Below are 22807 nucleotides of genomic sequence, written 5' to 3' on the forward strand. Positions count from 1 at the left end.
AAGGCAGGACTCTCTGTGCCTTTATAACAGTGACCGCCATCCCTGACCCCCCAACTAAAAGCCATGTCTCCCCCTCAGCCCATCTCCTTCCTGCCTGACATTGTCTCCATGGCTCTAGTCTTTGTTTTACTTGATGTTTGCCTTCCCAGCTAGAATGTAAGCTCCCTGAGGACAAGGCTTTTGTCTTACTCATTGTGGTATTTCTGTGCCCAGACATGTACGTACGTTATATATAACGGAAATATATTGGATGTATATACAGTACAATATATTGGCACAGTGAGCATTCGCTACATGCACGAGGGCTGCTGAGAATCAGGTGCCTGCCCTCTTACAGGGGCGGCTGCGAGGAATGGCTGAGGGAGGCACCCAGCAGGGGTCACCAGCGCCCTCTGGTGGTCGGGGCTGTCATGACGGTATGATTTGCCCCATCTGAGCTCCCATGTCGATCCTGGGACCCTGTGGGCATGTGAACTTTAAAAAAAAAAAGGTGGTAAAATAGACATAACATACAAATTACCAGTTTAGCCATTTTTAAGTGCATAATTCAATGGCATTAAGTATATCCACAGTGTTGTGCAACCATCACCACCATCCAGCTCCAGAACTTTTTCATCGTCCCAAACAGAAACTCTGTCCCCACCAAGCAGTAACGTCCTATCCCCACCCTCCTCCAGCCCCAGATAACCTCTACTCTATTTTCTGTTTCTAGGAATTTGCCTATTCTAGGACCGTAATATAAGTGGAATCACATAGAACTTCCCCTTTTGTGTCTGGCTTTTTGCACTTGGCATAATGTCCCTAAGGTTTATCCACGTTATAGCACCAGTCAGGATTTCCTTCCTTTTTATGGCTGCATAATATTCCACGGTGTGGATGTGCCACACTTTGTGTATCTACTCACCAGCTGATGGACACCTGGGGGCCTAGTTTGGGGTCATGGGCAGCGCTGTTGTGAACATGTGTTTATGTCTTGGTGGCATCTCCACATTCCCACTGCTGTTGCCAGGCACTGTGGGGGGCTCTTGGGGTACAAGTGCCACAGAACTGGCAGTCAAATGGGGAGATGCCTGAAAGTGGACAGACCTCACAGATTGGTGAGGGCTGGTGTGTAGCTGTCACAAGGCGAGTAACAGGCTGGCAGAGAAGTTTGGGAAACTACATACAGACTGGGCCCCAGCTTCGAATAAAGCAAGTGTCAAACCAGAGACCCCAGGCCCCAGGCTCATCTGAGACTCACATCAAACAAACAACAAAACCAAAAACCCAGCCAACTCTGATGCCCTCACAAGAATGCGAGTGGTGAGCCCAGCTAGACATGCAAAAGATCAGGAGAAACAAAACACAAAATTCTAGGACCTGATATAAAGTTACCCTCTAAGTAGAAGAAACTGGGCTGAGGAGACTCAGCAACATAGAAAATTCACACAGAAGAGAGAAGTAAAAGACTGAAGGAAGAAGTTCCCAATGCTGTAGAGCTCCAACTGTCCTGGGCTTTGCCGACCCTGGGGACTCCTCCTGGATGCTGGTCCCAGCTCTGGCACTGGGGCGGTGCCTTCAGGCTCCAGTCCTGCCTCGGCAGCACCCAGTCAGGATACTGACGGGACTCCTTCAGCCGGCCGGCCCTCCAGCTACACCGAGACCCGTGCGTTCCCATGAATCTGTGCTCCTGTTGGTCTTGGAGCTTAGGATGCTGACATCTCCATCTAGGAAAATCTTTCCTCTGAAGCCCAGACTCAGTGATCCCAAGGCTTCTCTGTCCCGACTCTCCCCAAATAACTGCACCACCCAAGCCGCCCGGCTGTCCCGGGCAGGGCCTGCTCAGGCTTGCAGCACGTCTGCAGTAGCCTTCCTTCCCAAGCCTCTGCTTTCAGGACTGTGAAGGCTCAGGGCAGATGTCTTTTCATTCTCAGGATTCCTGGGGCCTAGCATGCAGGAGACCCTCAATCAGTGGGGGGGCACTCATGGTGTCTGAGGATAGACTGGGGCGGTCTTGCTTGCTCAGACGGCTCGCTGAAACTCAGCACTGGCTCGCAGAGGACCCTCACCGGGACTCTGCACCTGCCCGCAGGTCATGGCTCGGACTGGCGCACCTGGATAGTTGGCAACCCAGGGCTGTGTCCCTGATGTACACTGTGTCCTCTTGCTTTTCTGGCCCAGGGCCTGATGCTCTGAACAAACCAGCTCACCTAGCCCAGGTTCAGGAGGTGGAGCCCTCCACCTCCCGCTCATGGAGCCTGCATCTTTCAGGAGAGGAAGTGGGGGCCTGGCAACTCACCCAGAACAATCATTTGAAGAGCAAACACCAAAACCTGAGACTCAGGCTGGTGGTTCCTGAACCTCAGGCTCAGCAGCACCTCGTAGGGGAGTAAAAGCAGACTGATCCTGGAGTCCGGCCCTGGGAGCTGGGGACCCAGCTCCCCAGGTAATTCTGACACCTCCTGCCCAGACAAGCAGCTTTGCTGGAGACGTGATTCTATCCCATGGCCCTCTGAAGGGGCCCCTCAGGGCCTGCTGTGCCTCTGTCCCCATGGCCAGATGTGGACTTCTCCCTGGCACCCCGTGCACACTCCCAGGATGCTGTGCCTTCTACATCTCACAGGAGACGCTCTTCATTCAACTTATGAGTCAAGGTGCATATGGAGGGTAACGGACACCTGGGGGGACATAGGCCACGCCATTCCCACCCCACCCCCAGCAGCAGGACATCAAGCAGGGTTACTGGCTCCTCCCACATGGACTCTCTTGGAAGGCATCTGAGTTTACTGGGAAAAACCTGGTCTCAGGAAGGCTGGGCCCCGGGAGTCACGGTTGCCCTCCCCCAGACACCCCCAGGGTCTGCAGGTTTGGGGGAGAGAGAAAGCGGCCTGGCTGGGTGGCAGAGCATTATCACCGCTCCTCCTCTGACTTCCTTCCTTCTTCCTCCGGGGGATCCCGGTTCATTAACAAGCCGCTGCCTGACTCTCCAGGGGCCCAGCCAGCCACCTATGACGTGAGTCACAAACACCCCCACACTGCGCTGGGGTTCCTTCCCAGCTAATGGTGGCTCCGGGGCCAGACTTCCCACTCATCCCTCCCACCGAAGCTCGCCTTCTCCACTAACAATGACTACAAATAATAAGAGCAGCCGCACTGGGCACGGAAGGCCCCCACCCCAGTTTACAGGTGAGGGAGGACACAAGTGAACAATGACTTTCCCTAGGTCACAGGAAGCGTGGTGGGCGAGGGAGCTGACAAAGTCTCTCCTAGACCAAACTCTAGCCAGGCTCCTCTGAGCTCCTCTAAGCCTCATCCTTGGGCATGTCTGGGAGCCAGATTTCCAGAATTCTTAGCAAGAATTCTGCTAAGTCAGTTTAGCCAGAATCCCCCATCCAGAATTACCCTTGACAACTGACCAAATTCCTCATCCCGACTGCAGCCAGGGGATGTCTGATCGCCCCGGCCTGCCTTCAGAAAGAATCCCATTAGGTCTGTTCAGCCAGAACCACCCCACCCTTACCCGAGGTTTCCATTCACAGCGCCTCACCCTGCTCCTTGGTTAGAAATCCCCACTTTTCCTTGTAGTATTCCAAGTTGAACCCCGTATTTCTCCTATTGCATGCTCCCTACACATATCTCGACAGTCTCTGGGTCTGGGGGGTGGGAACAGGAAGTGACTGTCAGTGGGAATGAGGAAATCATTTGGGGTGATGAGAATATTCTAAAATTGGATTGTTGGTGATAAATAAAGTCTATATTTAGAAAAAAGTCTGCCTTGCTGTGTCAACATGTGTCATAATTTTTCCTTCTTTGTTTTTTAGCAGAGCCCATGTTCTCTACCTCCCTCCCATCTCACGTCTTGGTCTTTCTAGAAGGAACTGTTGGAGGGCTCTCGCCAAGGAACACCCCTCAGAGCACAACAGATCGAGAAACAGGCTGGGATCGGAGAGAAAGGAGCAAAGGACAACCAGGGACCTGGAGAGATGCCCCTCGCTGTCCGGCCACAACCTCACTGCTCTTCTTCCCCAGGACAGCGTGAGGCACGCACTTGGCTTGCTCAGACTGTCGGAGAGGAGAGCGCAGGTTGTGCATAAAGAAATATTTTGTGTATACCCAGTAGGTCGTGGCAAAGGGTTTCCAAAGAGATCTTGATTCAATGCAAGAGGAAGAAGAGTATGGGCTCTTTTCTCCTTTCCACTGAGACCCTGGTGACGCAGCGACAGTGCTTGGAGGCTCTGGTTCAAATCCCACCATCCCCAGGACTCTAGTGGTGGAGAATTCGGACGATTTGAGTCAAAAGGTCAGTGGATTCTGAGCTGAAAAAAGGAGCCAGGCACCCAGCCTGTTGGCTTCCTTGGCTCGCCACGGGGCTCTGCAAGACTTAGGGCTGGGCCTGGGTGTGGAAGGGGTACCTGAGCTGGGGGCAGAGATGAACATGGAGAGGGAGGAGGGAGGGGAGCAAAGGGAGTGCAGCTGTCGTTGAGCAGCAGGGTAGAGGTTGTAGACTGAAAGGGACAAGCTCTGACTGTGCCAAAACACACAGGTTCTCTAAGGAGCCCAGCACCAGAATGATCATGGAATAGCAACATCTGGAAACTGTCTCAGTGTCTTCAAGGGCACACCAGCCCGTGCATGTGGCTGACTCACTCCACGGGACACCCCATAAAGCCAAGAGGGTGAACGAGATCTACGTGGAAATATAGGGCTGGGTCTCAGCGCACGAGTTGTAAAGCAGGAAGCATCAGCATCCCCACACAATGATCCGTCTGTCAAGGTGGGCCCCACACCAAGCTCACATGGGAAGGGGAGCCCTGGTGGAGGGAGGGACCTGGCTGGTCACAGATCCCTGAGCAGGACGCCAGAAGGAGGATGACTGATAAACACTGCCTTGCATTTATGCTTCTTCAACTTGGAGGCCCTTCTCTGCCAAGATCCTACAAATGTCCTGATGAAACATGGGGCTGACAGGGAACAAGGAGGAACCATCCCCTTCTCACCCAAGATCTATGCCACAGGCAGGTCTTAGGGCCAGGACACCCACTGAGCAGCTGTGGGCCCGCAGCCAGACCATCCCCACCTGAGAGAGGAGCCAACAATCCCACCTTCCCAAGGCTGCTGCACTGTTCAACACGCAAACCTTAGGAAATTCACTGGAGCATCACCGCAGACTGGTCTTCCCAGCCATCCTGGGCGCCTCCCACCTTAGGAGAGCCTAGACCCAGGTCCTGTCTGTGGGTCAGCCGAGGTCAAGGGCCTGCTCTCCTAGGAGCTCGTGGCTGGGTGGTGGGGGCAAGAACAGGGTGGACAGAGGAGCATCTCTTCTTTTAGATCTGGTGTCAAGGTATAAGGGGTTCCCGGAGGCCCTGAGCCAGAGTCCCCTAATTAGCTTCTAAGGTTCATCTCCCAAGAACTTGGGGGAACCAGAACCACCACAAAATGAGGACTCGCTAGTCTGAATAATGACTATGTGGGCCCACACCAGACGACAAATTACTCAGGGACAAGTCACCCTCTCTCTGCTCAGCATTTTACCACAAAAGGATTGTTACTTCCTGCCCTTAGGGAAGGGAAGGGAGGTGGGGCTTCTTGAGAGCCTGGTCAGCCCCACTAACACCTGGAATGCCCACGCCACTTCCCCCTGTGGGGAACAGGGGGAGCAAGGAGCAGTCTGCCCTCCAGGGCCAGGTGGGAGGAACTGCTTAGCCGGCTCTGATGAGACGCCCTATAAGAAAAGCTGAAACCAGGGCTTTCTCCCATGGGAAGCAGAACTGTGCAGGTGAGGCCACAAGAAACAAAGCAGGTGGCACAGCTCCTGGCTGCCGAGACGTGGGAAAGCTGGTGGTGTGCTTCCAGGGGCTGGCAGACTTCTGAAGGACTGAGGGTCGGATGGTTTTCCCTGAGGACTCGGGACCCCTCGCTGGTCGGATATGGACACTTAGTCCTGGCCAACCAGGGGGCTTTATACCAACTCTTGGGGGAAACTGTGCCTGCACTGCACCCTCTGAAACCTGGGTGTAGAAGCCAGCGAGGGGGTGTCCAGTGGGTAGACTGAGACTCTTGTGCTTTTCCCAGAAGAGCTGGCCTCGTAACTGCCCACTGCAGCCCAGGGCACAGCTAACTGTTTGCCTTGAGGAACTGACGCCCCAGCTGGAAAAACCAGTTGAACTGGATTTCCTCTGGGGACCAAGATGGGGCGCAGCAGACACTCAGACAGACAGACAGACGGCGGCCTTACCTGGACCTGGCCCTTCCCCATGATCCTGTCTGTGTTCTCGCCGTCCTCCTTGCTGATCTTCGTTTTGTTGTAACACTTTTCGTAGCACAGAATCCTCAAGGTCTGGGAGCCTTCTAGCTCAATCTCAAACTCCTGCAGCCCCAAGAAAGAAGGAAAGTCCCGCTGTAACAGACAGGTCCAAGCGTGTGGCAGTCAGTGCTACGGGCCGAAGGGGCCCTAGGACTGCGGCTCCTCACAGCTTCCTCACTGCCCCAACGGACGCGGGGCTTGAGACCATCCTTACTGCAGTCCTGGGACGCAGACCCTCTGAAGCTCCATCCCTGTGAGAGTCACGTTGTGACCCAGTCTCGATGCTTCTAGATAGAAGCTCTGAGTGACTCTCAGACCTAATCCAAACTCCTTACGCCGGCATCTCAAGGGGCGGGCGGTCCCCATGCTATCTGCCTCAGCTCAGGGGAGCTGGTTACAAATGCAGACATTCTATGGACTTGGGGTGATAACGAGTGTCAATGTAGGTTCACTGATCACACAAAGTGGGGAGGCTGTGCGGGTTGGCAGGGGGTGTAATGGGAAGTCTCGGTCCTTTCTGCTCAGCGTTGCTGTGGAATTAAGATGCTCTAAAAAGTAGTCTATCTGAAAGGGAATAAAAATGAATCCAGGAGGTGATATAGGAGAGAGAGGGACTAAGAGGAAAAAGAACTGCTCCTGTGGGCTTTCAAGTTGTCTGTTTGGGGTAGCGTGGTTTAACTTTCTCCTCCATCAACCCACATACCTTCAGGAAATTCTGCATTTCACACCAATGCTTTTGTGGGTGAGTTCTTGATGGGGAAGTGGAGAAAGGTGAAGGGGAAAAACCCAAAGTAGATGCTTCTGAGCCTAAATGGGGGTGGGGAGGGTTTGTGTTCCAGGAACATGTACGGCCCCTGGAGAAGCTGAGGGGACAGCCAGGGCGGCCGCCAGGTGACCTGCTGCTGTGGAACCCTTGTGCCTCGGTCCCTCGAGCCCCCACTGCTGGCTTGCACCTGAACCCTCTGCATGACGTCTAGAACACCCTACCTTGTTGCCTACTGGGTCACGGCCCTCTGGCTGTCTGCAAAGCTTTCTGTGATGGATCCATCTGGCTCTGATCCCCACCTCATCACAGCAGACACACAGACCTCTCTGCAGGAACGCCCAGAGCTATAATGACCAGGTAAATCTATCCACTCCTTGTGCCCCAGTCCTAATGAGGCAGCAAGTCTAATGGTCAGAGTACTGGACGCTGAGAAATGAGATCAGGGTTCCAGCCCCACCACCCGACTATGATGCCGCATCGGGGACCAGGTAGCCTGGTGGTTCTTAGCTTCCTGCTCTGCAGGGGAGCAGGTGGGTGGGTGGCAGTTCTCTGTAACCCGGTGGCCTCCACCACATGCTCAGGCATGAGGCGCTGAGGGCGGCAGCTGCTCCAGAAGCCCAGAGATGGCATCTCTCATGGATCTGGAGATTTCATCAAGACTGGCGGCTCTGCCATCATCCTCCACTCACAAAGGCTCAAGGTAAGCCAGCAGGGTAAGCAGGCTACACAACAGCTCTCCAAGGTGTAGGAAAACAGAGCAGCAACCCACACATCCAGTGCCCGGGACGAGCAAAAAGGAACATTCCTTCCAGGTTCCCATCACAGCCCCCCACAGCAGAGCCCCAGGCTTCCGGAAACCAAGAGGGTCACAGACAGCTCATTCCAACTTCGGAGGAAAAAACACTATGGAAACCTACCAAGTAAACACTAAGGGATTACAAAGGCAGCACAAAAGGCCCTTGTAAGTTCCAAACACTTCTCCAGCAAAATAGGTCATTTCTTTGTGACGGGGGAGGGAGGGTAAAATTCTCAGGAACACAGAGATAACAACTCTTGGATGAGTCACCCCTCCCCGAAAGAGATTCCCGGAAAGCTGGCTGCTTTGTCAGCTAGCTGGGGAAGCCGCTGGGAGCCCTTGGGGGTTTAGACGCTCTCCAAGGACAATATCCGCATTCAAGACTTGCAGGAAGCAGCACCTCACCTCATTCCAGTTGGGCTCAGCCGTGTCCCTGTAGACTCGTGTCTTGGCTTTATTCACAAAATACCCAAAGGAGTCCACCTCCAGGGTGCAGTACAGATCTGTGGGAGAGCGACAGGAGAGGGTGACCGCGCCGTTCCATACCAACTGCCCTGTCTATAAAAGTAGGCTGTATTTTTGAAATCAGAAAAAAACGGTCTTGAATTTTTTTTTTAAATACAAATACTGAACCAGAGCAGCCCTCATTACATGACCCTGCCCTGCGGGTGCATCTGGGAACCGGCACCGCTCAGAACCTTTGCTCATTTGGTCACTCAGCAAACCCTGACCAAAGCCCCTACGGTGAACAGGGCCGCACAGCCGGTGGGCTGGGCCGAAGGGAGTGTGCCACCCTTACCAGGCGGACTTGAGGCTGGGGGAATGCCTATGACATGTGCAGACCCTGCTATGGGTTTTAGCAGGTAAACTGGGGCCAAGGGCGCTGCAGGCCAGTGCTGGGCATTGAAAACAGCGCAGTGTGGGGAGAGTCGTGGGGTGCAGGGGGAGGTGTGGTGCGAGGCCTGGCGGTGCAGAGCAGGGAGGAGGCCCCTGCTGGGGGCTGGACAAAGGGCGTGGCAGGTAGCCAGAGATGATAAAGAAACTGCACTGAGGGCGAAGGACACCTTACTGATACGACCCCTGACCAGGATGGTGGTTTCTGGCCTGGCTACCCAGTGGAGGTGGCACCTCTCACTGGGGCAGCACATCCAATAAAAGCAAGTTTGGGGGCCACAAGTCACCGGTTCAGTTTGGGGACGCAGAGTTTAGAGCATGGGACACTGAGGAGACCGATGGAAAGGTGACAGAGGGAGAACAGAAAAAGTGGGAATGGGAAGGCAGTGCCAGGCATCCTCTGCATTGATGGAAGGGCCCTCAGGGGTGGGGAGAATGGAGTATGTGCAGTGAGGGAGTAAGGCTCAGTGGAACCCCGGAAAACACCAGCATTTAGGGGACAGCAGGAGACAGAGAGAGAGAGAGAGAGAGAGAGAGAGAGAGAGAGAGAGAGAGAGAGAGGCAGGCCAGCTTCTCAGGGGAACAATTAAGTGTGCTAAGACTTCACAGATGTGTAATTTGCATACCATACAATCCATCCACTGTAAGTGTACGAGGTCTGACAAGTTCCTGAACTTGTTGCAATGCTGTTACTAACCTTTTTGGTATCAGAGGGATTATTCATTATGAATGTGTACCAACTGGACAGTTAACCAAATTTACTATTTGGACGTGCTGAAAAGGCTGCATGAAAATGTTAGACGACCTGAACTTTTGGCCAACAACTCATGGCTCTTGCATCACGACAGTGCACCAGCTCACACGGCCCTGTCTGTGAGGGAGTTTTCAGCCAGTAAACAAATAACTGTATTGGAACACCCTCCCTACTCACCTGATCTGGCCCCCAATGACTTCTTTCTTTACCCAAAGATAAAGGAAATAGTGAAAGGAAGATATTTGGATGACATTCAGGACATCAAGGATAATACTATGACAGCTCTGATGGCCATTGCAGAAAAAGATTCCAAAATTGCTTTGAAGGGTGGACTAGGCACTGGCGTCGGTGCATAGCTTCCCGAGGGGGGAGTACTTTCGATGGTGACCACAGTGATATTCAGCAATGAGGTATAGAGCACTTTATCCAGGATGGGTTCATGAACTTAATTGTCTGACCTCGTACAGTTTGAGGATTTTTAGTAACTTTAAGCACCTGTACCAACAGCACCTCCATCATTTCAGGACAAAAGTCCCCTGGGTTCACGTGCAGTCAGTCCTCCCTCGCACCCCAAGTCCCCGACAACCACTGACAGACTTTCTGTCTCACATTTTCCCTTTTCCAAAAACTTCATACACAGGCAGCAATACAACACGCAGCCGTTTGCATCTGGTCTCTTTGGTTTCGCATAATTTTTTTTTCAGGTTTCCGGATGCTGCTGCCTGTGTCAGTTCTTTCCTTTTTATTGCTGAGCAGTGTTCCATGGTGTGGATGCTTTATCACCATGCTTTATCATTCATGCCCACGTCTTTCTGTGGACGTGTTTTCATTTTTCTAGAGGAAACACTAAAGAATGGGGTTGCTGGGACATGTTGAACTTTTTAAGAAACCGTGAAACTGTTTTCCAGGGTGGCTGAACCATTTTACTCCCCACCAGCAGTGTCTGAGGGTTCCAATTTCTCCACATCCCTGCCAACACTGTTTATCTTTTTGATTATCCCCCTGCCAGTGGGAATAAAGTGGTAGCTCACTGCGGTTTTCATTTACATTTCCTTAAGACAATGAGCATCTTTTCACGTGCTTATTGGCTATTTGGATTTCTTTGGTGAAGTGTCTACCCAAATCTTTTGCTCATTTTTTTTTTAATTGGGTTGTCTCTTTAGTATTGAGTTGTAAGAGTTCTCTATATAATCTGGATACAAGTCCCTTATCTCATATACATGACTTTAAATGTTTTCTATTTTGTGGCTTGTTGTGGATTTCTTGTTTTGTAGCAACAGTGGGAAAGTTCAGCAGAACAGTGCCTGCTCTCTGTCCTCCCACAAGGGACCCTGAGACCTTGTGTGGCGATGCCACGCTGAAAGGTGCAATGTGTGCTGCACCTTGATTAAAATGTGACCAGACTTCACTGCTCTCACAGCTCCAGGAGGCGGGAGAGAACCCCACCCCCTTGGAGGGGAAGGAGGAAAAGGGGTCTCCATTCGGCTTGTCAGAGCAGCCAAACCCACTCCGCTGATCAGGACCAAGGTAGGGCTGCCCATGGTCCTGGCTTCGAACCTCAGCTGCATTTTCTGTCTGCAGCAAACTCAGGCCCCTGCAATGACAAGACCCGCCTCCAGGGGTCAGCTCACCAGCAGGACCTGAGAGGCCTGGGAAAGGGCAGGGAAACAACAGTCCAGGAAAACAACTCCACACCCCATGGGAGTCTGTGGGAATCAACCACCACCAGCAGCTGAGCGGCTGGGTCATACTTCCCGGATTCCCCACACCTTCTGGCTCAGTGCCCTGCCGCCTACCTTTCCAGATCAGCCACTTACTTGAACTCTGCTTAAAGCCGGTGGCGGAGTGGACAATGACATTCAGGAACCCATAGAGCCCGGGAGATTCATCATCTGTGCAAGAGACCAGAGAGGTGAGTGTCTGTCCTCCTGAAAGAGGGAGCAGGTGACAGGCTCTGCTTCACAATCAACCCTCAAGGGGGCACCCTGTGGCTGCCATTTGCCCAGCACGGGGCAAGGCGATGTCATGGGCCAAAGACATATCCACGGTGGCCTCTGTTTTGGGGCCTTAGAATCTAGTTGTAGTCACAACACAGGCAGACCAGTGATCAAGATGAAATGCAGGGTCAGCCCGGTGGCTCAGGCGGTTGGAGCATGCTCCTAACGCCAAGGTCACCGGTTCGAGTCCCACATGGGCCAGTGAGCTGCGCCCTCTACAGCTAAGATTGTGAACAACGGCTCTCCCTGGAGCTGGGCTGCCGTGAGCTGCCAGAAGTTGGCGTGAGCTGCCATGGGCTGCTGAGTGCTGCCATGGGTGCCCGGCAGGCAGCATGAGCAGCCAGCAGCCAGCGTGAGCGGCCAGAAGCCGGCGAGAGCTGCTGTGAGCGTCTGACTGATGACTGGTGACCGACAGCCTCAGCCGGGGGAGCACAAGGCTCATAACACCAGCATGGGCCAGGGAGCTGTGACCTACACAACTAGACTGAGAAACAACGGCTTGAACCGGAGTTGGGGGGGAGATGGGAGATGGGGGGGGGCCGGGGGAGATTAAATGTAACACGGACAGAAAAGGGGGCAGGGTAGCATGTGACATGGATTGTGTGTATGTGGTATGTGTGTGTGTGTGTGTGTGTGTGTGTATACAAGCACATATCTCTGTGTGTGACTGAGTGTACATGAGTGTATGTGATAGTGAATGCAAGACACAGCACAACCAAATGTAAGTCGCTGGCAGGACAGGGGAGTGAGACCAGCCCTAGGGGGAGTGGGACCAGACCTAGGGGAGTGGGACCAGCCCTAGCGCACAGGGTGTCTGAGGAGTGTCTCAGGACGAAGGATGGAGATTATCAGTCTCGCTTTCTTCAACTATTGGTGGTGGCCTCCTGGGGAGAGACTGCTCCTCCACTTCTGGGAGAGGCCAGCAGGCTCTAAGCAGCACACACATTCCTTCGGAATGGAAATCCATGGTCCCAAGGACAGACTGACAGCAGAAAGGGCTGGCAGCCCTCAGGAAGACAGCTTACCTTCTTTGTTGATGGTCAGCGGAATGCTGTGGACAGTCTGAAGTTTGACACATGAGTTGGTCAGCATCTGTAGCTCCACGGACGTCAGGGAGAAGCTTTTGAAACCTGCAGGGTAGAACACAGTCTGCACAGGTCCTCAGACCTTCCAGGACACCCAGGGGCACTCTCTGATGTCCCCCCACTGAACCCTCAGCACACCCTGGTGAGGGGGCACTACAAGACAGGGTGATCTGCTCCCAGGGGAGTAGCTGATAAGAGGCAGAGGGGGGCATGGCCCTGGAGGGCCCAGAGGGCAGGAGGAATCTTAGCACAACCCTTACAGAGAAGTTGGCCTGCTACCTCAGCACAGCCACAAGGCATTTCTGAGAGAGGGGCCTGGAGTATCTTCCTGTGGGGTCTCTCCAGACAGACAGCTGACAACTCTGTCTCCTATTCTGCTAACGCAGGCCCCTATCTCCCCATCAGATGAGGAAAAGGGGATTATTTCTGGTACAACGCTGAATAGGAAACAGACGCCGCCATGCTGCAAATGGTTTGGATCCCTGGTTATTATAGGAAACCCTGGGGTGCGGGCATGGATGGCAGGGCTGCAGGCGCCCCATCCCCGGATGCAAGGGCACTATGAGAATCTGGCTGAGCACAGGCACAAATGACAAGCTTAGGGGGACGGGAGCTCAGGCTGGGAGCTCAGGACAGGCAGGTGTGCGAGGCGCCCAGCCCGATGTCTGCGCAGCGTGAACCAAGATGGCGCACGGTTGTGGGAGGACCAGGCCACCTGGGATGTGGCTCATTCTGGCCCCCAAGGGACAATGGCACACAGGGCACACCAGAGAATCTCTTAGCAAGGAGGGCTTAGGAATCCCACCATACAACTTGGGGGTGGAGGAGGGAAACCCCCTGCAGCTGCGGCCCCAGGACTCAGAGTGGGGTCTGCCTTCCCACCCTGAAGACTGCCAGGCAGGACTAAGGGCAGATCAGAGCTGAGAAGAAAGAACTGCTAATGGGAGGGAAGTATCCAGAGAAGGGGCCATCCTAGAGGGGAGTGAGTGTCTTGTCCTGAGAATGGTCAAGTGCTGGCCGCTTGGAAAAGGGAGTGGGGCCAGTGCAGTGTGTGGCCCCTTTGGCATCAGCTGCTGGGGGTGTGGGGAAGGCCTTGGGGCCAAGGCTGGGATGAGGGGACTGGGTGAGGCCAAGGAGATGAGGTGGTGTTTGGGTGTGGGGAAGGCCTTGCGGGGGCAGACGAGGTGGACACTATGTGTGTGGCAGGCCCAGGGGAAGGCAGCAGGGAGCCCCAGGGGGTGGGCAGGGATCAGGGTAGGGGGGTCCAGAAGGCAGGAGGAGACTTCAGGGAAGGCCTAGGGGCGGGGGAAAGGTGGGAGGATAGCTGGGGGCACGTACACGGGGGATTGGGGGAGGCTCGGGAAGGAGGGCAGGGGGCCGTCAGGACAGCTTCTTTCCAATACACTTTCTAAGTTAGAGCTCCACCTGATATCTCACTTGGTTAAAGAGTTCCATTGCCCAGGAAACAAAAGGTTTGAAACCACAGGACGAGATGACGTCCAGCCCTGACGTTCCCAAGCACACGCGCTTGGTGCAGAGGCCACTTACATTTCTTCTGCTGCTCCCGGACGGTCTCCCTCCACTCAGCGCGCTCGTAGTCGGATGATATCAGGAATGTGTAACTCTGGGAGGCGAGAAAGAGAACTCAGCCCATTTATCCGTGTCCCAGCTAAGGCACTGTCCCCCATCACCGCCCCGGGGAGTCCTGAAGCACACCCCTCCAAGGCAGGGGCACATCTGTGCCTCTGGCTGTCCGGTGCCTGGGGGCCAGGTACGCTCACAGCATGGCTCGTCCCTTTCAGCACTCTAGGCCCTTCCTGCCAGCCGGGTTTGGGGCCCACTCCTGTGGCCCGTGCAGGCCTGCCTTTGGCACCAGCCTCCTTCCAGGACTGCCTGGGTCAGGGCGTGACAAGTCACAGCTCAGGGCCATGGAGGGTTACCAGGTGTGAATCTGCAGAGGTGAGGGCTAATGCTGCCGCAACCACCTGTGTCCAACCCACAGCCCTGAGCTGTGACGCAGAGACAAGGCTCCCAAAGAGCCCAGCGGCTGACAGGTGTGTTGCCCACCATGTGTACATGGGAGAGGCCCAGGCTACAGATGGTGCCAGGAGCCAGGATCAGGAGAGAAGGTGCCTCTCTGGCCCAAAGGTCTCTGGACAGCGCCCCCCCCCCCCCCCACCGAGGGCCAGGTCTGCACAAGTGTGCAAGCCCCCCACCCTCTTTAGACTCCCTGGAGAACCCCTTCCCAGCTATGGGGGCTGAGTCAGCTGCCAGTCAACTTGGGGGCTACGGCCCAAAGCACTAGTCAGAGGGACCTGTGAGCCTGTGCAGACCACCAGGGACAAGCCTCTCTTGGGGTTAGAATGTTCTCCAGAGGAAAAGGCCACACTGGAGCCGGAGACCACAGCTGCCACATGGCTGGGCAGGCGGGTTTGCCTGGGGACAGCACAGAACACGACTGCGGGGGCACTGACCTTGCCATTGCGGTTATGCACCCTGAAGGCCATGCTGGGGGACATGAGCAGGAGCAGGGACTCCTGCTCCGAGAGCTTCTTCTTCAGCCTCTCGATGGCCTTGCTGCCCTTGTTTGCTCTCTGTGGGGAGAGCTGCACGGTCAGATTTCCGTCCCGGGGGCTAGTGCTACCTGTTCCCACTTGGCCCATCACTACTGCCCCCGACGCTTGGTCCACAGAAGACGGGAACCCCACCTGGCAGCGCAACATGGCACAGGGTCTCAGTCAGTTGCTCACAGGCTCCGTTACGTGGGAGCACGTTAAGGCCACCCAATGACAGTCAGGAAAGGAATGCAGACACCCCCGGATATGCTTTTCAGCCTTTCGTGAAGGAATTAAGTCCTTGCTCTCATGAGGGCAGAGAAAATGAGACCTCTACACACCTCCCTTCTTTCAATTTCTCCAAACTTGGACAATGTTCAGGGGGCCATTGTGACCCCAAGGGCCCTTCCCCCTCCCAGATCCGCCCACATTTCCGCCTCAGGGCTTCTGGGAGTGTTTGTGAGGACCCCGATGGAGGGCCAGATGCATCCCCAGGACCTGGTCAGGAAAACCCTGGCTGCCCTGTGCTGTGTGCCTCCCTCCTGAAGCCCCTCCATCCCGGGGAGGAGGCCGTGCCACCTGCTGCTAGACAAAGGCACAATATACACGAGTGCAGCAGTGGCAGTGGCAGTGTGCAGGGCTTGACAGCCCCTAAGGCGCAGCCCTGGCCTCCCCTCTGCCTCAGGACACCGTCCCGGAGGCCACAGGCCCATCTGGACGAATAAACTCCGCAGTGTTCATGCTGGTCTCCCCCTGCTTTCCTCAATCTGCTGGTGCAGCAGGCCGGCAGGTGGCTGAGGAGTGAGGAGGACCCCTGTCCTGTTGAGCCCACCTCAGCCAGTGTCCCTAGACCAAGGCCCAACTTTCTTGGGACTCACCTTGCCTATAGCCACTGCATGGCCCCTGCTCTGGCCTGGGCTGAATCTACACACGTGGGGCTCATTCTAGAATACTGTTCCTAAAGTCTTCTAAACCTCTCCAGAAACAACCAGGGGCCTGCCTGGGACAGTCCAAGACACCTGGAGGGGCCACACCCCTGACCGGGCACTCTCTCCCTATCATGGCAGCTGGGTACCTCTCCCACCCCACGTCCTAGACAGCTCCCAGCCTGACAAGGATGACCAGCAGGTCCCAGAGACCAGAAGTGGGGTCAGACGCCAGCAGAGCACACCCCCTGGCCTGTGTGCGCGGGGCTGCTGCCCACTCCCGCTCCAGAAGCCGCCTCCCCTCTCCCCGACCTTTTCTCTCTGGATGTCACTCTTGATCTGGGAGATCTTCATCTTCATGGCATCCAGCTCCTCATCCAGCACCAGGGGGATGTTGGGTGCGGCCTCCGACTCATCCACTGTCTGGAAGCTGAGATCCGTGAGCGGGATGTACCATTTGCAGTCGTACTGCTGGGTTTTGCTGGGGGGGTGGGAGGAGCATGTTAACACACTGACCATCTTCCTTTGCTAATATCACTGCTTGCAAAAGCTGGAGCGCCCTGACTTTGTGGCCATGCACAGTTTACCAACCTGAAAACCCAGCTTGTGGTCTGTGCAACAGGCGGGCATAAGACCACCAGCCTCGGAGACTCCTGGGAATGGGCACTCCACACGCATGACCCAGACCCCAGGGGGTCTGACAAGCCCTGATCTACCTTAGCCTCGCAGACGGTGGTAGCTCACAGGCTCCGTTACGTGGGGGCACGTTAAGGCCACCCAATGAGTCAGGGCAGGACTGCAGACACCCCAGAGCTGTCGCGTTTGAGGGACTGCAGAACTACTCAGTGTAATCCCCTGCCTTGACAGATGGGGAAACTGAGGCTTTCTTCTGCGTTGACTGATTAAATCCACTTAGCACAGCAATTGGCCAGTTCTGGTCTTTCCCAGTGTGACCTTCCTTCTTCCATTCCAGGCTGTGCAATCTGGATGGTCTGATCCCCGGGAGGTTGGGGGGAGGTCTGCAGCCTACGCTGAAAACAATGCAGAAGCTATCACCAGGTGTGGGGAGACAAAATGCAGCAATCATTTAGCAATGCCTGCCAAGGGCACGGGAGGGGTAGCCACACCACCACCATCTGCCAGCCTGCACCACGGCCTGTAGCCCCCTGACTTGTCACTCACTCTTTCTGGGTCACAACATGACAGTCCCCCAATAGTATTAGGGTGGTGCAAAAGTAATTGCGGTTTAAGAGGTTAAAAATAATTGCAAAAACCGCAATTACTTTTGCACCAACCTAATACCCAAAGTCATAGTCTGGTTGACCCTAACCCAGAACGTCTCCAGAGTGTTGATAATGACCTTTGACCCTGAGCCTGGCCTCACGTCCAGTTGGAAACAGAATGTACCTTAAAGAGAACGCCTGGTCACACAGTGACTGACCTCTCCAGGCTCACATTGAAAGAAAAAAACAAAACAAAAACAAACTAACAACAACTGGGTTTCCTCTGTATACAAAACCAATCCTGTGCCCCCCAGAAGCCCTCCCCTCCGGGCGTGGGGGGGCCTGCGTGTCACTCACCCTCCGCTCTGCTTCTTGAGCTTGGTGCAGAGGAGCAGGTCCGTGAACAGGAAGACGTGGCGCAGCTTGCGGGCCCCCTCCACCAGCTCCACCATGAAGCTGTCTTTCAGCAGCTGCCGGTGCTGTGGGGCAGGGCAGCGGCTCGGGTTAGCAGCAGGCTAGCCCGGGGGGCCTTCATTGCCTCCACCTCCAACCCTCAGACCCACTTTCCAGTGGGTTCCCTCCATCGCACTGGCCTGTGAACACACATGCATGCAACTTCCTCTCTGCGCAAGTTTCTGAGCCCCTCCTGGGTGCTCAGCCAGTGAAAGAGGGCGAGTGGCCGAGGGAAAGGCCATTGGCCTAGAGGCCGGGGAGAGCGTGTTATAGCCAACTCTGCTGTGAACTGACGGTGGCAGACCCCTCTACGCAGGGCGACCTGTGCCTCTCGGGGATAGCAAGTGGACACCTAGAAGGGGCAAAAGGCCAGCTGTGTGAAGGAGGGGGCACTCCCACAAAGGGACCATCATGGTGCAGGCCTGTGGTAGGAAGAGCGTGGCACTTGGGAGTGGATGGGGCAGCCTGGTGAGTGGGGAGGAAGTGGGCTCAGTGTGCTCTGAGAGGGGGCAGCCCAGTGGTCACCCTAAGGGCCAGGTCTGGTTCTGAGGGCAGCAGGAAGCTGGGCGAGGGACCCACAGCTGGGACCCACATCCTAGTCCTCCAGAATCAGTGCCTACATAGGAGTTACATCTCTGATGCCTGCCTGGACACCTAGAGCCTGAGGCGGGCAGCTCGGGCCGACCAGCTGCCCCCAAGGAAGCCTTCCCAGACATTGAACAAGCAGCAGAACTAGAGGCACAAGCCTCCAGCAAGCCCTGTGCCTCTGCAGCTCGGTACTTCATCTGAAAGACAAGGGACAATCCCACTGGCTCACACAGCTCCAGGGGTTGCTGAAGGGGCACATGAAGGCAAGTTGGTAATTCACTCATCACACTAAGCCCCTCCTCCGGCTTAGTGCTGTGCCAGGCTGAGGACACAGGGCCAGCAGGAGAGGCCAACATGGCTGGCCCTCCCTATGCACGTTCCGGTGTGCTGTGCAAACACGTGGCCTGATCATCAGATGTGATCCCCACCACCACACCCTGTGGGTAGGACCTCATGCCCATTTTACAGATGAGAAACCTGAGCCTCAGAAAGCTCCATCACCCACCCAGGCAGCACAGTGAGCGAGTGGCAACATGTAGCAGCCTCTGCCCTTGGGAGCCCATGAGCCCAGGGGAGAGAGATCAGGTGCTTACTGGGCACCAGGCGCACCTGCCGTCAGGGGAGAAACCCCAGAGAAGGCAACTCCCACCCTTTGTTGTGACGGCTGGAAAAAGGGTCCAGCAGGTCTGCACACTCATGAGAGTACGTGAAGATCCATGGCATCTCCCCAGCAGGAGGCACTTGTCCCCATCCCCACAGGGTCCTCAGCAGGTCCATGTGCCTGGGCCAGGACCCTTCACACGCCCGGGCACAGAAGCCACTCATCACTGTCTGTCTCACACAGCTCAGCTCACAGTGGCCAGCCAGTCCCTGCCTCAGGAAAGCTGATGACTTAAATGCGAGCTGCTGGTGCCTTCGAGACCATGAGTGGAAGGGAAGGAAGGCTGCCAGCATGCCAAGGCCATGACTCATTGTCACTCACCCTCACCCCGCCTGCTGTGGGTAGACGGCATGCCTGGCAGTGCACCCATGGGAAGCCAGAAAGTGTGGGCACCTAGAGAAACGTCCATGTAGCATTGGAGATGCCAGACTGACAGGGCTGCTGGCTATGTCAGGGGCAGGCTGGGAGAGTCCTGGGACACTGAGGTGCTCGGCAGGGACACGACAGAGGATCTTTCAGCCCAGGAGGCAGGCACCAAGGGACCTACTGTGAGGAATGGTGACATGGAGGAGATGGCAGTCCTTTCTCCATAAGAAGGAGCTGAGCTTCTGGCCACCACCAGCAGAGGGCATCCTAAGACCAGCTCAGAAGTGGATTCCACAGGGTCCCCTCAGCTGGCAGGTCAGAAAAGTTCAGGCAGTCCTGGCACTGACCACCCCCACCTCCCAGATGGCCCCCCCACTCTCCCTGCGAGGTCCTGCCCTGCACAAGTTCATGTGAATGAAGTCCCATGCAGGTGCCACCGAGGAGGCCACCAAGTGTTACCCTGGCACTTGCAGCAGCCTGCACACCTGCCATGCTGTGTTGAGAGGATACAGGCTGACTGAGGAGCACACAGGCCCCTCTGGCCTCTGAGGGGGTCCTCAGTCACCTGGCCCCTCCCCACGCATCCCTGCCCGTGCGAACCCTCATATTTCTAAGAAGCCTCAAAGCCATGAGTGCCTGACCCTCGCAGTCAGCCCCACTGTCCGTGGTGCCCTGGTCTGAGCCTCGTTCTGTCTCTGAGGGCTGTGGGAGGAGCCCATGAGCAAGTACACGTCACAGCGTCCCCGGTCATGTCACAGCTGCACTCCCTCCCGAGGAGGAGCCAAGCCTTGCTGCTAAACCCCAGCCCACCCTGGGCCTCCTCGCCCCAGGAAAACAGGGCCCCAAATGAAACAGTGGCAAACCCACGAAGGGAGTCCAGACCCTGGCAGAGGGGCTAGGCAGCACACTGTTTCTAGCCCACATCCCCCGCCTCCCCGCCTCCCCGCCTCCCCGCCCCCCAGCCTCCCAGCCCCCCAGCCTCCCAGCCCGGGGGCAGTCCAGCGGGACGAGGACTTCCCAGGCCTGGGCAGACGCTCCAGGCTGGTGGTCCCACCCTGACCCAGTCTGCGGCTCAGAGAAGAGGCAGTGAACAGGGGTCCAACAGCAAGTCTGTGCGAGGCCTTAAAAGGGTCTGCTCTGCCCTCTGAGTGAGGTGTCCGGAGAGGCTGCTGGACCCTCTGGCCTTCTCTTGGGCCTCCTCTTTGGAATCTGGGCTCCTGTGAGACACCCTGCCAGCCCCTACGGGACCAATGTAGAGCCGGAGGCCTGTGTCTGACCAGGGGACATCCCGCTCAGACATGCTCACCAGCCCTGTTCCCGGGTCCTCAGAACCTGCACCAAATTCCTGTCCAGCCCATCTGTCAGTTCCTCTAGGGGACACAGGCAGGGGTAGGGCTCGGGCCACACCTGGGTCACAGCCCCGTGACGCCCTATTAGGGGCTGAAGGTTTGTGTCCCTATGCTAAGTGATATGTTAAAGCCCTAATCCCCAGTATGATGGCATCTGGAAACGGGGCCTTTGGGGGGCGATTAGGCTTACATGAGGTTGTGAGGGTGGGACCCCATAATGGGATTAATACCCTCATAAGAAAAGGAGGAAAGAGATCTTTCTCCATGTACATGCGGTGAGAACAGACCACGTGAACAGTGAAAAGGTGGCCGTCTGCAAACCAAGAGTCAGGCCCTCACCGGACCCTGAGCACGCTGGCACGCTCATCTTGGGCTTGCAGGCTCCAGAACTGTGAGAAATGAAGGCCTGTTGCTTATGTTCCCATGTCGACGGCATTTTGTTAGGGCAGCCTGAGCAGACCAAGGTACACACACAGGGAAGCCGGGACCACAGTTCCGGAAGTGTGGGGGAGGGGCAGGAAAGTTCCTCAGGTACAGAAATGAGTTTGATGAGAAACAAATCAGCAGGGCCTGCCAGGTGGGATCGGGAAGAGTCTCCAAGAAAGGCCCAGGTGGGTGTGGAGAGGAGAAGAAGGAAGAGGGCTGAGGTGAGGACCATGGTGGAGGCATCGGCTGCCAGATGAGGGTGGGCCTGGCTTTGCTCCAAGCATGGGCTGGGTTTGGCACATTCTGGCTCTGGAGGAGGCCAGTGGCCCGGCCCCTTCTGTGCTCTGGAGCAAGGACTGCACCCCAGGAGAGCTGGCTGAGTGTGGCTAATGAATTCGGCTAAATGCATGAGCACCCACCCATAGCCCACAGGACGTGGGCCTGGGAGAAACATGTGCCAGCAGGATCCCTCAGTCCTGACAGGTTCCCAGGAGGCTGAGGAGGGCATCTGAGTAGGGTGAGCGCATCCGTCGGCTACAGTTCAATGTTAGGCAGCCACGTGTAATGCTGCCTCGAACAGCAGAGCCCCGGCGCTACTGGTGTCGGCAAAAAAGGATGAAGAGATTACAGGAGACACAGTGTGTGTGCGTGTGTGTGTGCGTGTGTGTAGGGGGTGGGGCTGGGGCAGTTGGCCTTGCTTGGAGCTCAGCTGGGCCTCTCCAGAGACCTGACTTACCTACCATGTTTTCCTGAAAGTAAGACCTAGCCGGACAATCAGCTCTAATGCGGTTTTTGGAGCAAAAATTAATATAAGACCCGGTCTTATTTTACAATAAGACCCGGTCTTACATAATGTAATATAAGACAAGGTATAATATAATACAATATATAATATAATATAATACCAGGTCTTATATTAATTTTTGCTCCAAAAGTCGCATTAGAGCTGATTGTCCGGCTAGGTCTTATTTTCGGGAAAATACGGTAAGCTGAGCAGGGGGAGATAAGCCACCTTCCAGGAGGCCAGCAGTGACTACAGGACACCTCCAAATGTCTAGGCTGATGGAGGCACCTTCCCTCTCCCTAGAAAACTACCAGAGGAACTAGGAATGGAGCCCCCCCACCCCTGCCAACATGCTCCCAGCAGGAGAAGCAAGGAATGGGGCCCCACTCAGCGCCTAAGACTGGGGTAGTGCTGAGCCAAAAGGGGCACATCCTCCTCCTTGAGGCCACCCCCTGCCAGGGAGCTCTCTATGCAGGAATCAGAGGAGGGGTGGACAGTCCTATGGGTTCAGAGGCAGGGGAAGGGGACTATCATAAATGGTAACACCTCCCGAGGTGTGTGATGCACACAGGTGCCAAGGGACATCGGACCTCACATCCCGCCTTAGCTACTTAGTGGCTGTGTGACCGTGGGCAAGTCATTCAACCTGAGCCGCAGTTTCCTCCCCTGTAAGATGGGAGAACACTTCTGACCTCACAGAGTCATCATGAGAACTCAGAAGCACCGTTCCTCTCTCCCATTGGAAAGGCCAGGGAGGGGGAGCACACGTTCCAGGCCACCCAATGGGTGAGTCTGCAGCAATGCTGGGATCAGATCCCCATGTTGGCCCGGCTCTTGGGACCAGAGAGTGGAGTGGAGAGAACAGCTCTCCCCCCACAGCCCTTCCTGGGCCAGGCTGACC

At 55.6% G+C, this 22807-nt stretch overlaps 1 protein-coding gene across 1 annotated transcript in view; it reads right to left on the reverse strand.

Annotated features, from left to right (window-relative positions):
* Positions 1–22807, reverse strand: part of BCR (BCR activator of RhoGEF and GTPase) — a 117249-nt gene that overhangs the window by 13082 nt on the left and 81360 nt on the right. Inside the window, exons 9-16 of the mRNA XM_074321712.1 lie at positions 17637–17758; positions 16369–16537; positions 15050–15169; positions 14124–14199; positions 12516–12620; positions 11311–11385; positions 8251–8348; positions 6215–6346 (exon numbers count right to left, since the gene is read on the reverse strand). Coding sequence (XP_074177813.1) covers positions 6215–6346; positions 8251–8348; positions 11311–11385; positions 12516–12620; positions 14124–14199; positions 15050–15169; positions 16369–16537; positions 17637–17758 — 897 coding nt within the window. The remainder of the gene's footprint in view (positions 1–6214; positions 6347–8250; positions 8349–11310; positions 11386–12515; positions 12621–14123; positions 14200–15049; positions 15170–16368; positions 16538–17636; positions 17759–22807) is intronic.

The sequence above is a fragment of the Rhinolophus sinicus genome, linkage group LG16, assembly GCF_036562045.2.
Source record: "Rhinolophus sinicus isolate RSC01 linkage group LG16, ASM3656204v1, whole genome shotgun sequence".
Lineage (NCBI taxonomy): Eukaryota > Metazoa > Chordata > Mammalia > Chiroptera > Rhinolophidae > Rhinolophus > Rhinolophus sinicus.